Source organism: Bison bison, unplaced genomic scaffold, assembly GCF_000754665.1.
Source record: "Bison bison bison isolate TAMUID 2011002044 unplaced genomic scaffold, Bison_UMD1.0 scf7180017864263, whole genome shotgun sequence".
Taxonomy (NCBI): Eukaryota; Metazoa; Chordata; class Mammalia; order Artiodactyla; family Bovidae; genus Bison; species Bison bison.
This window is the reverse complement of record NW_011494835.1, coordinates 4,120,103-4,136,503: the sequence shown is the minus strand read 5'-3', so window position 1 is coordinate 4,136,503 and position 16,401 is coordinate 4,120,103. Positions and strand designations below refer to the sequence as shown.

At 39.6% G+C, this 16,401-nt stretch overlaps 1 protein-coding gene and 1 long non-coding RNA gene across 2 annotated transcripts in view; one reads left to right on the top strand and one right to left on the bottom strand.

Moving 5' to 3' along the window:
• Positions 1 to 2,745: 2,745 nt before the first annotated feature.
• LOC104994630 lies at positions 2,746 to 16,192 on the bottom strand. Its single transcript, XR_825969.1, has 2 exons — positions 15,970 to 16,192; positions 2,746 to 3,044 (listed from the first exon to the last, which is right to left on the bottom strand). It is a non-coding gene; the product is annotated as an uncharacterized LOC104994630 (long non-coding RNA).
• A 26-nt stretch (positions 16,193 to 16,218) lies between these two features.
• Positions 16,219 to 16,401, top strand: part of CISD2 (CDGSH iron sulfur domain 2) — a 13,335-nt gene continuing 13,152 nt past the window's right edge. The window contains 1 exon segment of the mRNA XM_010848272.1: positions 16,219 to 16,399. Coding sequence (XP_010846574.1) covers positions 16,334 to 16,399 — 66 coding nt within the window. The 5' untranslated portion in view covers positions 16,219 to 16,333.

Below are 16,401 nucleotides of genomic sequence, written 5' to 3'. Positions count from 1 at the left end.
GGAAATGGCAACCCACTCCAGTATTCTTGCTTGGGAAATCCCATGGACAGAAGAGCCTGGTGGATTGTAGTCCGTGGGGCTACAAAAGAGTCAGACATGACTTAGCGACTAAACAACAACAAAAATACATAACTATAAGGAAAAGGGGAATAAATAAATCTGACGCATCACAAAGGATGAAGAAAGCAGAGAAAAAAGAGTGAAGAGCACGGGAGACAAGAAACAGTAGCGGGAGACAAGAAACAGTAGGATAGCAGCTTTAAAGCCTCATATATCAGTAATAACATTAAATTGACTATCCCAATTAAGACTGTTGCCTTGGATTTATAAAGATACACCTTTAAGCTGTTTTCAAGAGGTAAATATTAGAATACAGAAAAGTTTAAAGTGAAGAGATATGCAAAAACTAAAAGAAAGACTGGCTATGCTAATATCCAAGACACAATACAGGAGATATAAAGCTCACATGTCAAGAGCCCTAACAGGAAACAAGTAACACAATCAGGATTGTTTGTTTTAAACAGAGGGACTAATTACAAATGTGTGTATAGGGTATAAGAGAATTACAAGGATAGTTCTGTAATCCAGGGCTAACAACAGGGGAACTGTACCTCTCTTAAGCTCCAAGAGACAGAAGAAATTAACCAAAGTCTTGAGGGAGAGAGAACTGTCAAGAGTTCAAGGTGAGAGAGGCAAAGCTCTTTGGTCACAGTACACATTCAGTTCAGAGCAACCTCTAATGGAGGGAGCCAGGGGGAATATAAGCACTTATCTCAACTCTTTTCCACCATACACTCCTTCTATCAGCTACGGGTGATAGCTGATCATGGGGTGGTATCAATTCAGTCACACTCTCATCTGAAGCCAAAAACATCCACCCCAGACTTCTTCATATATGGTAAGGGAGAAAAGAAATAAGTAACAAAACATAATTTATAGTTTCATAAAACAGTGTTTTAGCTGGTCATGAAGACTAGGTTTGTGAGCATAGCTGCTTTCTATCACCACCCATCTAGGTTTCTCTCACTCCTTGCTTGCACCTAAGCTTAATGGAATTCTTTATCAGGTAAAAGTGAAGTCGCTCAGTTGTGTCCGACTCTTTGCGACCCCATGGACTGTAGCCCACCAGGCTCCTCCATCCATGGAATTTTCCAGGCAAGAGTACTGGAGTGGGTTGCCATTTCCTTCTCCAGGGGATCTTCCCGACCCAGGGATCAAATCCGGGTCTCCCGCATTGCAGGCAGACGCTTTACCGTCTGAGCCAGGTAGGGTGATCCAAACATTCATTCTTAGAAGATGAAACCAAGTGGAGGTCCTTTTTGGGTTACCCTAGTGTTTTCACTGACTGTTGGCCAAGAGAATACTGGTGAACATCAGACATTCCATATAAAGTCCTACTCACTCCACTAAGCAACAGCAATCGAAGCTCCCCCTTTTAAAAGGACTCTTTCCCTTCTGTCAGTAGTGTTCCCCCTGCACCCCACCCCCACCCCCTCATTGGTTAATGATAGGAAAAAGTCCTGCCAGCAAGCCATGTCCACTTCTAATTCACTGAAACCATGTTTCCTAGGAATCATTCCTCCCTTGAGTACTAAAGCCTCCAAAGCCACTAAGACTGATGCTTCACGGACCAAAAAATTCCTCTAGTGGTTTACTAGGCATAATAAGAGAATGCAGCACAAATGCGTATGTGTGTACACCAAAAGACATACACAACAATGTTCATAGAAGCTCTCCTAATAGCCAAAGACTAGAAACATCTCTAATATCTATCAGGAATAGAATGGATAAATAAATGTGATATAAAGTAGAATACTGAATAGCAATGAAAATGAATGAATGAATGTTACCTGCTCCAGGTAACAACATGGATAAATCTTACAATGTTAGATAAAAGAAGCCAAAAACTAAAGATACATTATGCATTCAATTTATATAAAGGTTAACCACTATCAAACCTAATCTTTGGTGTTAGAATTCAGGATGGTGATTACCCTTGGGAAGGATGAAGAGTAATGACTAAGAATGGACATAGTTATTGATGTGGGTGGTGACTATAGTTACCTTCATTTTGTGATGTCATGCTAAACAACTATATTTGTGGTTTTCTATACATATGTTATGCTTCCATTAAAAAGCTTATTTAAAAAAAATACAACTGTCATCTTGCATATAATGTATAATTTCTCTGGATGCTTTTGTTTTTCTGTATTTTATCAGTTTGACTATAACATGCATAGGTGTGACTTTCATTGTAACTTTTCTGCTTGCGATTTACTGAGCTTTGTGGATTTATAGTTCTATGCTTTTCACCAAATTTGGAAAACATGCCACCTGATTTTTTTTTTTTACAAAATTAATCATACTGAAAAATAGAGGGACTACTCTCATCCCCACTCTATACACCTTCTGGGGAAGGTAGCACCATATATTGATTATGGATTCTAAGCATATACTTCATTGTTTAGGCCAGCATCCCTAATTTGCAGGTTATTGTATCATAACTGGCCAGTTCTCTGATTTGTTCTGAGTTCTCGTCTAGCCTGTCAACTCATAAGCCAGTGACAAGTATATACCCTTACCTCAGGCCATGTCTCCTAAAGTTATTCCCTATGGAAAGATTCCCTTTACTGTTATGTGTTGGGGCCACTGATGAGTGGTGGTTTTACTGACCATTCACATCCAGCTGTGGCCAGCTCACTGCAGATTCTTTCAAGAATGAATAGGACCCACACTTTTTTTCTCTTCCATTAATTGGTCAGAAGGAACTCCTCCTGAAGCCAGTTTATATGGGTTGGGGGAGAAATGCTGAAGGAGCAGGGTCAGGGACTACAGGAGTCTGAGTCACCTGCTCATTTAGTTTAGCTGTAGCCAGTTCCCAGTCTAACAGGGAGTGGACTGCTTCTGTGCTCATCCAGCTGTATGGTTTGGTGAATCAGATAACATCAGTTCACGACAGGTGGTTTGATTATTCACGCAGTCACTTGATGTCCCATGGTCAGGTGTTCCATCCTACCAGGTAGCAGGAGCAAATCTGGAGCAGCCTTTCAAAGAAACAAAAGAAAATGTTGTTGGCTGAGGAAGATATGTCCTTATTTCCAAACCGAAGGGTCTGTGTTGTAATTCCCCTATGGGAACTTACCGAAGTCTTCATTTAATATTTCTTACCACGTGAACTTCCAGTACCAATGGACCTGCCTAATCACAAGGCCACCCCCCATCAAAACTTGCAATCTTACGGTTACCCAGAAAACAGGTTACAGCAGGTCACCCAAATGTGCTTTATTTTGTTGCCTACAGAACCCCCAGAAGTCTGCTACACCTTTTTTCCTTTCTCTTTGTTGTAGTGGTAGGAAACACAACTACCCATCACTTATTTGAACAGATACTCAAACATGTCTCCGGCCACTGCAACCCTAGAAACTTGGTGCAGTCCTGGGTTTATTGCTGCATCTTCTGGCAGGCATATGTCTTATCAAATCATGCAGAATGCTTGCTACTCCGTTCTCATTAGGTTCATTTAACATAATTTCATTGCTATAATAGACTAGTATGATATTCTGTGGCATAGTGATATGATCAAGGTCCCTTTACACCACAGAAACAACAGGAATGTTGACATAGCCCTGAGACAAGACAGTTAGGGTTTACCGTTGTCACTGTCATTTAAGTGCAATATGCTTTTGATTTTCTTTACTGATTAGAAAGGAGGTGGGAGTGGGGGCAGGGCACATTTCTAGATCAATACCTATGTATCATGTCAAAGTCTATATTAATTTCTTCCAATGAAGATACCACAGCTAGAACAACTGCAGTTGCCCCCCACCTCCACCCACACCTGATTAAGCTCTGCAATAATCCACTGTCATCTTTCACTACCCATCTGGTTTTTACACTGTCATCTCCATGATCCATCTGGTGATCACACATGGAATTTAAATGGGAATATGCTATCAGTTGTCATGCCAGCACAGGGGCACTAACTTCTGTACTGCTTTTCTTTTACTGTCTTGAGAGGGAGTGGTATCGATCAGTTCTGAACTTCTATCTAGTCCTACCTACCATAACAACACTCATTCCATTGGTCAGGAAATGAAAATGAAGATTGCTTCAGTTATTAAAATGTATTCATTCTTACCACACATCTGGGGTTGGAGAAGTAACCAGTATGGGTCTCTCTGGGCTGTTAGCCAGACTCAGGCCTGGACTCCATCTGTCACTCGACTTTCTTGGGGGCCCCTATTCTAACCAATAAATAGCCACTGGAGAAGGATTAGGACAATGATTGCCTAACTTGCTCACTGGAATTACTGGGGGAGCTTAAAAAATACAAAGAAAGGCCTGTCTTACCCCCAGAAATGATGAGTTAACTGGCCTGGGGTGTATCCTTGGCTTTAGAATTCTAAGGTGTTCTTATGTCCAGACAAGTTTGGAGACCACTGTGTCTAGAGAAGATCAATGATTATACTGCTGTGGCTGCATTGCAGGGTTCTTCCTTGAAGGAGCCAAATCTCTCCCCATCAAGAAGTACCAAGTCTGTGACTTGGATGAGATGCTTCAAATTTAATTCCTCGGGTTCTCACTGGTCAAAACAGCAAGATCTTTAATTCTTCTGTAGGTTAGCACTTGCCAGAGCAAGCTGTGTACTCCTCTGATGGGGATGCTATGTCGGGATTTGCCTGGAGGAACTGGGAGGTGGCGAGGGTAAATTCTGAGGACAGTAGGAATCAACTTACGAGACAGAGCTGCCCCAAAGCTTCATTCTTGTCTGCCCAACTGTCCCCATTCAATGTCTCAGGGTCCCACTCCTTTCTCATCAATCCTAACCTTAGTGTAAGAAAACTGGAAGAACTGAGCATTTAATTGGTACTACAAATCTACTTTATCTGCCCACTGTCCACAGTATCGCACAGTCGGTCATAACTGAAGCAACTTAGCACACACGCATGCACACACAGCCCCAAAGTAGAAACAACTCAAACAGCTACAACAGAATGGACAGACAGCTTGTCCACAAGTGGAATATAACAATGAACATGAACAAACTACTTCTACAAGCAACTTAGATAAACCTTACAAATATAATGGTTGAAATACACATATAATTTCATTCATGTATGATTCAAAACAGATCTATGGTTATAAGTTAGTATGAGTGGTTACATCTGGGGAAGAGGTTGGGCAGTATAATTATTGGGATGTCACATAAAAGGTTTCTATGTAACTTGTAATATTCTATTTCTTGGGTGATGGATAGAGGGATATTTTTACCTCTGATAGATACTGCATTTATTTCTGCAGTATGCTGTATTTCAGTTTTTTAAAAGGCTAGTGCTAATAAGACTGGGAACTACCAGTTATGCCTACTTGCCCCTCGCCATCAATTCAGACACTTCTTTCAAGGCCTAGTTCAGATTCCACAACTAACTTGAAGTCCAACCACTTCAGCTAGAAATGACTTATCTATCTGCTTGGTTTTCATTACATCTCATGGGAGATACTGTAATATAGGAGAAATGGTACAGGCCAAGGGGCTTGGGCTTTAATCTGTAAAGCAATAATAAGGGAGTGATGTGGTCCTGTTTGTCATATCTGCACACCATGAATTTGCTTAACTAATTATACTTATTTATATTTCTTTGACTATGTGGACAAACAAAAATTTACATATACATGTAAGTATAAAAATGTCATGTGTTTGATTGTTACAATATTTGTTCCCAGTGTATCATGCCTCTTTTGTTTGTGCCTCTTTGCAATGTGCCTTTGCCACTTTAACTATCAAAAGGTACTTTATTTCCCCACTTCTTGAGTCTAGGCTAGCCTTCCTTGTGACTTATTTTGACCGCCGAATGCAGTAGCTGTGACTTAGTGCAACTTCTGTGGATGAGGCCTAGAGAGGCTCTACAGCTTCCTTTGTCACCTTCTAGAACACTGCCCTGGGCCTCTATGTTGTAAGTCTGGAATGAAAGACCATGTGAAGAGAGCCACGTGAATGAGCCCTGAAGAAACAACAGAAAAACTTTCTAGTCAAAACAAAGAATGGTGAGAAATAATAAATCATTATTGACTTTAGCCATTAAGTTTGTGATTGACTCATAGCGCAGGAAGATAATCTAGTCTGCTGTGGCAGAGACTGATCTTGTCTCTCAATGTCCCTTCTTCTTTTCTTCCTTTAGTATTACAACTCCCAAGTTTTGACTTAGGACTTTGCCACACAGGCAAGGACTGTATTTCCTAGCCTCCCTTGGAAGTCTGGCCATGCGACTACATTTTGGCCAAAAGAGGAGATGATGGCTGCAACTTCTGTGACATGCCCTTAAAAAGAAGAGGTATACTGTTTTTCCATTTCCCATTCTCAGATATATCTTGGCAGGAGGTGAAACAACCATCTTAGGCCATGAAATAGAAGCCACATATTGAGTATAGCAGATTAACAAGCTAGAATGAGGGTGGATCCCTAACACCTAATGCTGCTGTATCAATCGTGAACTGATTATCTCTGAAATGTTACAAGAGAAAAAAACTTTCATCTTAAGTTATTATGTTGGCCTTTAAGCAACCAAACCTATATCCCAAGTAATATGTATTTTCCATTATTTCCCCCATATAGTTATATACAAATACACATGTATATATGTATATCTACAAATATAAATATTTTGAGTGTAAACATACACACACACAAATATGTAAACATTTATGTGTGCTGCTGCTGCTGACTTATAGACTGGGATCACATTATACACACTTTTCTTCATCTTGCTTTTTCTCATTTAGTAGTAGTATCTTGTGGAAATCACAATTCAACTAATACTGCTTTAATTTATTCCTTTTGTTGGATACAAAAACTGTAATTCACTCAACCATTTTCTTAATAATGAGCTTTCACTTTGCTACTTGTTTTTAGATACTATGGATGATGCTACAGTGAATATTCTTATAGTTAGATCCTTACATATTTTAAGGGCTTCCCTTGTAGCTCAGCTGGTAAAGAATCCACCTGCAATGCAGGAGACCCTGGTTTGATTCTTGGGTCGGGAAGATCTGCTGCAGAAGGGATAGGCTACCCACTTCAGTATTCTGGTGGCTCAGCTGGCAAAGAATCCACCCACAATTCGGGAGACTTGGGTTCGATCCCTGGCTTGAGAAGATCCCCTAGAGAAGGGAATGGCTACCCACTCCAGTATTCTGGCCTAGAGAATTCCATGGACTATATATCCATGCAGTCACAAAGAGTAGGACACAACTGAGCGACTTTCACTTACATATTTTATACCTATTGGACAGATTCCCAAGAAAGAAATAGCTAGGACAAAAGATATTTCCAGTTTAAAACATTTAACACAGGTTGCCAGACCGTTTTGCAAACAGGTTGAAAAAGTTCACATTTATACCAGTGTGCATGCATGCTAAGTCACTTCAGTCATGTCCTTCTCTTTGCGACCCTATGGACTGTGGCCCGCCAGGCTCCTCTGTCCATGGGGATTCTCCAGGCAAGAATACTGGAGTTGGTTGTCGTGCCCTCCTCCAAGGGATCTTCCCAATACAGGGATCAAACTCGCATCCTTATGTCCCCTGCATTGGCAGGAGGGTTCTTTACCACTAGCGCCACCTGGGAAGCCCATTTATACCAGCACCGTATAACAAAACTTTTCACTTGGATCCAACTGGCAACAGGTGCTATTGGTCATTTAACGTTTGCCCAGTCTGAAAAGATTCTCACTGAATTTCATAATAGAAGAAATGCCCAGTAAAACTACAGCAAGATTAAACACTTTCACTTATCAGTCCCACAACCAAAAGTTCAATAACATACTGTAATGAAAATGCTGTGGGTGCAGTTACTTGTTTATATAACACAGGGAAATCTGGCAGTATCTAGCAAAATCACACATATATACAAACCCTCTGATGGAACAATCTGAGGCAAAAGTGTACACAGTATTATCCATTACCACGTTGTTTTCAAAGGCAAAAGACTGAAATCAAAGCAAACATCCATCGTAAAGGCTTGGTAAAATAAATTCTGGCATTCCTGTAGTGGAATTTATTCATAGTGGAATACTATGCAGCTGTTAAAAGGATGAGGACTCTCATTATGAGCTACTTAAATAACTGAGTTATCAAATATAGCACATTATTATAACCTTTGTTTTTTTTTTTAAATAAAAAGGAGAATAAACTCATATAAAAAAAGCTATGAGAACTACATGAGAAACTAATAAAGTGGTTGTGAGACAGGTAGTATTGGCACAGGAAATGGGTGTATGACAGATAAGTGGGGGGAAGCTTCAACTCAAAACATAAATACCTATCTATCTAGATACACACACATACACACACATTACCATTTGAATGAATTACTCCTCAAAAAGAAAAAGAAAAATAGTTCTAGTATTTCCCCAGATTCCTTTATGTGATTTCTGTCTAGTCGATTTACCTATCTGATCCTCTTTCTTCAACTGTAAAACAGGGATAAGATCTGCTTCACAATGATCTGGTGAGCACTACAGTAGGTCTGTGCTTAGCCAAGAGCCCGTCACACAACAGGCACTTAATAAAGACTAGTTAATGAATGGCTTGCCAATCTGTTACATAGGCCTGAATTTGGCGTCTTATTACTTTTACTTGCGTTATCGTGATTTCTTCTGATTTTGAGTGACTTTTCATATTTGGATTTATTCTTTGCTGAATTCATATTCTTTGCCCAGCCATTTTCTACAGAATTGCTTGTTCCCTTGATGTGAATTTTAAAGAGCTCTTTTAATACTAAAGATGTTAAACCTCATATTTTTTTTAGTCTATGTCTATTAATTTTAACTATGTTTATATCTTTTGCATACAAGTTGTCTTTTATACTGACAAATGTCTATCTTTCTAAAGAAGAACGTGTGTTCTGCTGCTGCTGTGTAAAATACTCTATAGCTGTCAATTAGATCCAATTGACTGATGGTACTACACAGTTCAACTAATGAATATATCCTCACTGATTTTCTGCCTGCTAGATCTATTATTTATTAAAAGAGGGGTGATGAATTCTCAAGGTATAATAGTGCATTTGTCTGTTTCCCCTTGCAGTTCTATCAGGTTTTGCCTTAGCTGCTTTAATGCTCTGTTGTCAGACATACACACATTAAAGGCCGGTATATCTTTTGGAAGCACTGACCTCTTTATGTAATGCCCTTTCCTATCGCTGATAATTTTCCTTGTTTTGAAGTCTGTTTTGTCTGAATACAGCAACTACAGTTTTCTTTTGATTAGTATTAGCATAGTAGATCTTTCTCCATTCTTTTACTTTAACCTGTCTGTGTCTTTATATTTCAAGTGGATTTCTTGGGACTTCCTTGACAGTTCAGTGGTTAAGACTTCAAGCTTCCAGTGCAGGGAGCATGCCACAACTAGAGAAATGCCTTCGTACCACAACTAGGGAAGCCCAAGCGCGTGCCACAGCTAAGGCACGATGCTGCCAAATAAGTAAGATTACAGTAAGCATGGAGTTTCTAAGGCGAAAAGGTGGCTTCTAAAAAAAACTTCAAAGATCTATATAGAATCAAACTCTTTATTATATCTGCATACATAGATTTTGTATGTTTTTAAACAAAGTAATGTACTTTATTTAAGCCACTGTTATTTTGATCTCTATGTGTGTGTGTATTGTAGCTGTGTCCGACTCTTTGCGAGCCCATGGACTGTAGCTAGCCAGGCTCCTCTGTCCATGGAATTCTCCAGGCAAGAATACTGGAGTGGTTTGCCATTTCCTTCTCCAGTATTTACTTTTAAATTATAATCTTTTCCTAGTCAATGACTGAAAAAGTGGCATCTCAATACACACTCATAGATTCTATTACAGGATAAAAAGCCTTTTTCCAAGTTCACTCTACCATGTCTCTAGGAATTTTCTATTAGGTGCTTGTGTATATTGTTTGTTTTAAGCACCACAAGTATTTCGGAAAATGATTTTTAAAGTTTTACCAGTTGTTATTAATTTTAAAATACCAGTTTTGTTTCTCTAGTTTTGCTTTTATTTCCAGTTTGCTGCATTTCCTCTTCCTCTTAACGCTGTGGGTAAGGGAGGGCAGTTAAAACGTGGTTCCTCAAAAGAAAGGGGAAGTATAAAGATGCCAAACACCAAAATCAAAATCCTCTTTTAAAAAAAGTTTTGTTTATCTCTTAAAATTTTTTTAACACATAAACTGACAGGTTTAAATTATTTTTTAAAAAAGATTTGGTTAGTTGTTCATGTAATAATCATCCATTTGAGCCCAGGAGGGTAAGTCTCCTCTCAATCTATTCAAGCATATTAAGTATCCCATTAATTTCATCTTACTGTTCCAGTCTGTCAATCTGCAATTCCTTTTACTTTTCTTTTCCTTTGGGCTTATTCCCTTGATCACATGTCCTACTTCTTCTTGGTTTGTCATGTAAGTGGCACACATCCTTCATTAGTTTCTTTAGAAAGGATGTGTGAACTGCATATCTGAGACCTTTTAGGATTGAAAATAATTTATTTTAGCATGGCCTGTACAGAACTCTAAATTATAAGTAATTTTCCTTCAGAATTTTGGAGCATTGCTCCATTACCCTTTTGCTTCCAGAATTGTTACTGAGAAGTCTAACACATTCATCTCTGTACGAATCATATGAAATCTGTTTTTTCTCTCTATAAACTTGAACAATCTACTCTTTGTCTCTCTACTTGTTATCTTTACAGAGAAGAGAAAGGCGGGAGATACACAGGAAAAAAGCTCCAGAAATCAGCATGGGGTCCCCTTCAGCATTTTATACTTAGAGCAATCTTAATTACCCACCCCCGCCACAAGAGCCACATGTGATTAGCACCGGCACACTGTACTATCACACACACTGTGCAACCCTAGAGCAACCACCGTAAAAAACAAAACAAGATGCAGCTGCAAGAGAAAAAGATGTGTTGATGGTGATGTAAAAATAATAATTATGATGAAAATAAATGCTAACAGTATCGTGCACGTCTATGTGCCGGGTACTGTTTCAATTGCCTCGTACATATTAACTCACTGAATTAGTATATAGCATACAACCTTAAGAGGTATGTATTATCTTCATTTTATAGGTTACATAATCTACCCTGGCACAGCCAGAATTCTAGTCCAAACAGTCTAGCTCCAGAATCTTGGGATCTTAACTATTATGCTATACTACTTTCCAGTAGTAGATGCTAGTCAGTTTTTGCTGTTTACTATACTATTTTAAAATATCTTTTCTTGACAAAATAAAAAGTTGGCAAACCCATGTTTATTTCCATAATTTAAAAATGTATTGGCTGGTGAAATGTGAAAACCTGGAAATCACCGATTTATAGGACCAGTAGAGAGAAAGAAAATGAACATTTGAGGCAAGATAACTGATGGAACAAGATCTTAGAGGATCAGTTCTAGAGCATAGGGAGCTGGTAGACCTGAAGGACTGGGAAGATGCTAAGTGCAGGAGGAATTATAGCTACATTCAGAGATGATGGTGAGGAAAAAATCTCCAGTAACTAAAAATGAAGGTCATCTAAGCACAAAATAAGACTGGTAGCATCAACTTAGAAGGCTTAATAAGTAATTAATAAAGAACGGTGAAGATTTGGAGCAACTTTTGTGAGGAATGGGAAAAAAAATAAATAAAGCCAGGAATGAACTGACAGCTAGAAAAACAGAAATGGTTTCAACACTAAATATATTGAAGAAGTCAAAGAATAAGGTTAGAGGGAGTAACAGAGTGGACAATGTATAAACAAATATAGCAAGTTGTGGTTAGAAGATAGGATTTCTGAATTTAAGATCTCACAGCCAGAATAATGCTCATTCATTGATGATGATACTGGTGATAATAACCATTTATTAAGCACACACACTAAAAAAAATTAATTCAGTCATAACAACCATTACTATCAGCATATTACAGAAGAGAAACTGAGGCCCTAGTGAAATTTTCAGTAAAATTAAAGTTTTTCATAAAACTTAATAAAATGATTCTGAAATTCATATACAGTAGGAAAGAATCTGGCATTTCCAAGGAAATACGTGAATATTAACCATTGTTAATATCTTGCTGGGTATTAACACTTATAATAAGGCTGCAGCAATTATGATAGTGTGGTAATATAGTAGAGGTCATACACATTGACCAATGGTAAAGAAAAAACAATCCATGGATGTGTGGAAACCTGATTTGAAATCAATGACATTACAAACTTAAGAAAAGTCACACTATTTAATAGTTGCTGCTAGAAAAATTAGTTGTTTATATATGAAATAAATAAATTAGATCTCTACCTTATGCACAAAAATAGTAGTTTGAGTTAAAAAAGAATAAAATACGAAGAATAAAAGTTTACAATTTTTAACAAAAAGATGAATATCTTTGTGATTCGGAGATAGGAAATGACTTCTTTTCTTTAGGAGAGGATTTCTTAAATCAGACACCCAAAGCAAAAAATATACAGGAAAAGATGAACAAATCTGATTAATTCAAACTAAATTTCAGTGTAAAAAAAGACACCATAACAAACGCCAGAGAAAAGGCATGGACTGGAGGATGACATGCAACTAATACAACCTACAATGTATTATTATCCAGAAAACATCTATCAATGAAAAAGATGAGCAAAGCGATAGAAAAAATGGACAAAGATGCCCAAAGATGCCCAGGAGGCATTTGGGATTAGTACTAGAGAATCTGGGCTGGAAATAGAGATTTGGGCTGTATCAACTTACTTATCATATATGAATTCACAGAACTAGATGAGTTTCCAGGACAGCATGTAAGGCAAATAGAAATTTGGGCCTAGCTAGGACATAAAGCAAGCAAAGGATTACCAATCCTCACTCTTCCCCTATCCGACCTGGGGCTGTACAGCATGAGGGATCCCAGTTCCCCAACCGGAGATGGAACCCATGCCCCCTGCAGTGGAAGCACAGAGTCTCAGCCACTGGACCATCAGGGAAGTCTGCTCACTCAAATTCTTAATACTAATAACTGCTTTAACCTTATCGACATACTATTTTCTCTGGCTTTTTCTGATCATAACTAAGTCTTTTACAGATGCTGCTGCTGCTAAGTCGCTTCAGTCATGTCCAACTCCGTGCGATCCCATAGACGGCCTCCTACCAGGCTCCTCTGTCCCTGGGATTCTCCAGGCAAGAACACTGGAGTGGGTTGCCATATCCTTCTCCAATGCATGAAAGTGAAAAGTAAAAATGAAGTCGCTCAGTCGTGTCTGACTCTTAGCGATCCCATGGACTGCAGCCTACCAGGCTCCTCCATCCATGGGATTTTCCAGGCAAAAAGATGAGATCTAAATATAAGAAATAAACACTTATAATAAAACCAGATTTGGGGATGTCCCTGGTGGTCCAGTGGTTAAGACTCCAAGTTTCTTTAGGGTGTGTGGGTCTCATCTCTGGTTGGGGATCCCTCACACCATGTGACATGGCCAAATTAATTAATTTTTAAAACCCCACATTTTGTTGGGTATTACATCAGAAGATGATACTGGGGAAGATTAAGAGCAGGAGGAGAACGGGGCGACAGAGGATGAGATGGTTGGATGGCATCACCGACTCAATGGAGATGAGTTTGAGCAAACTCCAGGAGATAGTGAAGGACAGGAAAGCCTGGTGTGTTGCAATCCATGGGGTCACAGAGTTGGAGGTGACTTAGAAACTTAACAACAACATCAGAAGGTGGTCAGATAAACCTGCCACTCCTGTTTGTAACAATTACCTTCAGCTCCTCTACTTTATGTTCTGCCAAGAAGGTGGGGTGGTGGAAATGAAATGCAAATTAAAAAATAAAGCCAAACAGGACTTAAAATTTAAAGCAAAGGGAATGTAAGAAAATGTTCCCTAAAATGCACAATAAGGGTTTTTTTTTAATTGGTGGGGTTAGGAACTATCTCCTCTTATACGTTATATATATACATATCTATAATTATTTAATGCATCAGAAATAGCTAATATATGTCTGCTGCTGCTGCTGCTGCTGAGTCGCTTCAGTTGTGTCCACCTCTGTGCGACCCCACAGATGGCAGCCCACCAGGCTCCTCCGTCCCTGGGATTCTCCAGGCAAAAACACTGGAGTGGGCTGCCATTTCCTTCTCCAATGCATGAAGGTGAAAAGTGAAAGTGAAGTCACTCAGTCGTGTCCAACTTTTCGAGACCCCATGGACTGCAGCCTACCAGGCTCCTCCGTCCATGGGATTTTTCAGGCAAGAGTATTGGAGTGGGATGCCATCGCCTTCTCCGAATATATGTCTACACATCTTGAAATTTTAAGACAAAAAAAGAAAAATGCTTCATCCATATAGACTTCTATTCACTGCATTTCTTATACTTGGAAATAGTAAAACAGCTATCCACTGCTCAAAGCAGTCAGTCACAAAAGAACTACATAGAGGATAATTTAACTACACAGAGGATAATTTCTTTTATATGATGTAAGAACATGTAGAGGAAGAACAGTGGTGGTGGTGGTAAGGGGATGTGATTAGTAGGGACATAGAGAGACTCTATGGTGTGTTTGGTGTATTCTGTGTATGTGGATCTGGCTGTTGGTTACATTGAATTGGTCATTTGGCACTTGAGCATTTTATTACATACCTTTTAACTGAGGTATGTATCTCTTAATCCTTTAAAGAAAAACTTCTTAGAGGCCTTAGGGATCTCACTCAACACAGCTTGCTTTGCTCCTGTCAGGACAACAAAGCCTCTAAATAAGAAACGAATATTTAGTGCCCTCTCTAAGCTTTCTTCCCCTAATGGCCCCACTCCCTCAAACCACCCTGCCTCAACCACCTCCCAACAGAACAGTCTTAAGGACAAGGCCGTTGAGATCATTATTTTCAGGATAAACAAGCTCCAGGGTCCTTCTTTCACTAAATCAAAAGTAAGCTCCCAGAAGTAAACTGAAAGTAATCTGAATGTAAACACCAACCTTTCAATCATCACGTAGTCTATCATCTTCTATACTACCCTAGCTCATGAACACGAATCTGTTCTAAACATCTTGGAAGAAATTTCCATTATAATTTTACTTTGACAATTTTGACCAGGGTAAAATGACAGAAAACCGATTTATCTAGATTTCAATTAATTATCTTACTGATGATTATTTTTTTAGTGAAGGACGATAACAAATATTAAATTTAAACAGTCCAGAGAATGAAAAGTTGCTTAAAAAAAATTCCTTTTCACTTTAAGATGAAATACCAAGAGAAAAAATTTTTTAAACTTACATGTTAACAATTGGTTGTTACATTTTAAATCATACAAGGTGAAATACTGGCCCTTCTGCAGTTCATTGTTCTATGTTATTGGTCAAGCAGCGTTCAGAAAGGAAATGAGGCTGGGTTATTAAGATACAAATACACAGCATGCAATCAGCAAGTGCATTACTTCGGATACTTTACTTTAAAAACATGAAACAGTCATGTCAAGGAAGGTGCTTCAAGGGACTGAAGCTATCTCCTTTCTCTGTTTTTTCGGTGTTAATAAACCTAAATAAAAATTAAAGCTCTCCAAGGATACTTTAGTTTGTAGCAGAAGCCCTACAACATGAAATAAAGGAAACCCTAAATCTTCATATTCTTTTACCACGTTCCCAGTTTTAGTTAACCGAAAAAAAAAAATTGATCTACAGTAGGAAAGAAGAATTATCTACTGAAAACAGATATCTAAGTAAGGACTCTAACGGGTCTGGTCTGAGTCAAGGCCTCGGAGCAAGATGGCACTAAATAGCCAAAGAGCAAGGCTGTGAGCAGTGCCTAGTTTAGGTATCTTCTTTCTTTAAAAAAAAAAAAAAAAAGATTTGTAGAGGGGAGACAGCGAAATTAGGCACTGCGGGGGTTCGAGGGAAAGGCTGCTCTAAGGAGAATTTTCAATTCTGGGGTCGTGGCTGGGACAAGAGGGCCCGAGGTAAAAAGCGACGCCAGGAGAAACTCACTTTTGAAAGGCACCTTCCGGTTACACAGTGCTCTCACGTGCTTTACTTCCTTGGACACAGTATCCTTTCTTGGGCGTCCGGACGTGAAAGGCCCACCGTGAAGGCCCTCTTCCCCTCAAGACTCAGAAGCGGGCCTCGCTTCCCGACCGCCGCCCGCGCCCCTTCGGCCTCCGCGGGGCGCGCACGTCACCCGCCCGCTGCCAATCGGCGCCCGGCAGCTCACCTCTCAGTGCAGGCGCCCAGCCCCGCCCCGGCCTGGCCCCGGCAGAGAGCGCCGGTAGGCCGCTTCCGCTCTGGGCGCAGGCGCAGCAGCTCCGCCGGAGAGCCGCGGGAGTCGGGCGAGGAGCGGACGCCGCTGGCCAGGATGGTGCTGGAGAGCGTGGCCCGTATCGTGAAGGTGCAGCTCCCTGCATATCTGAAGCGGCTCCCAGT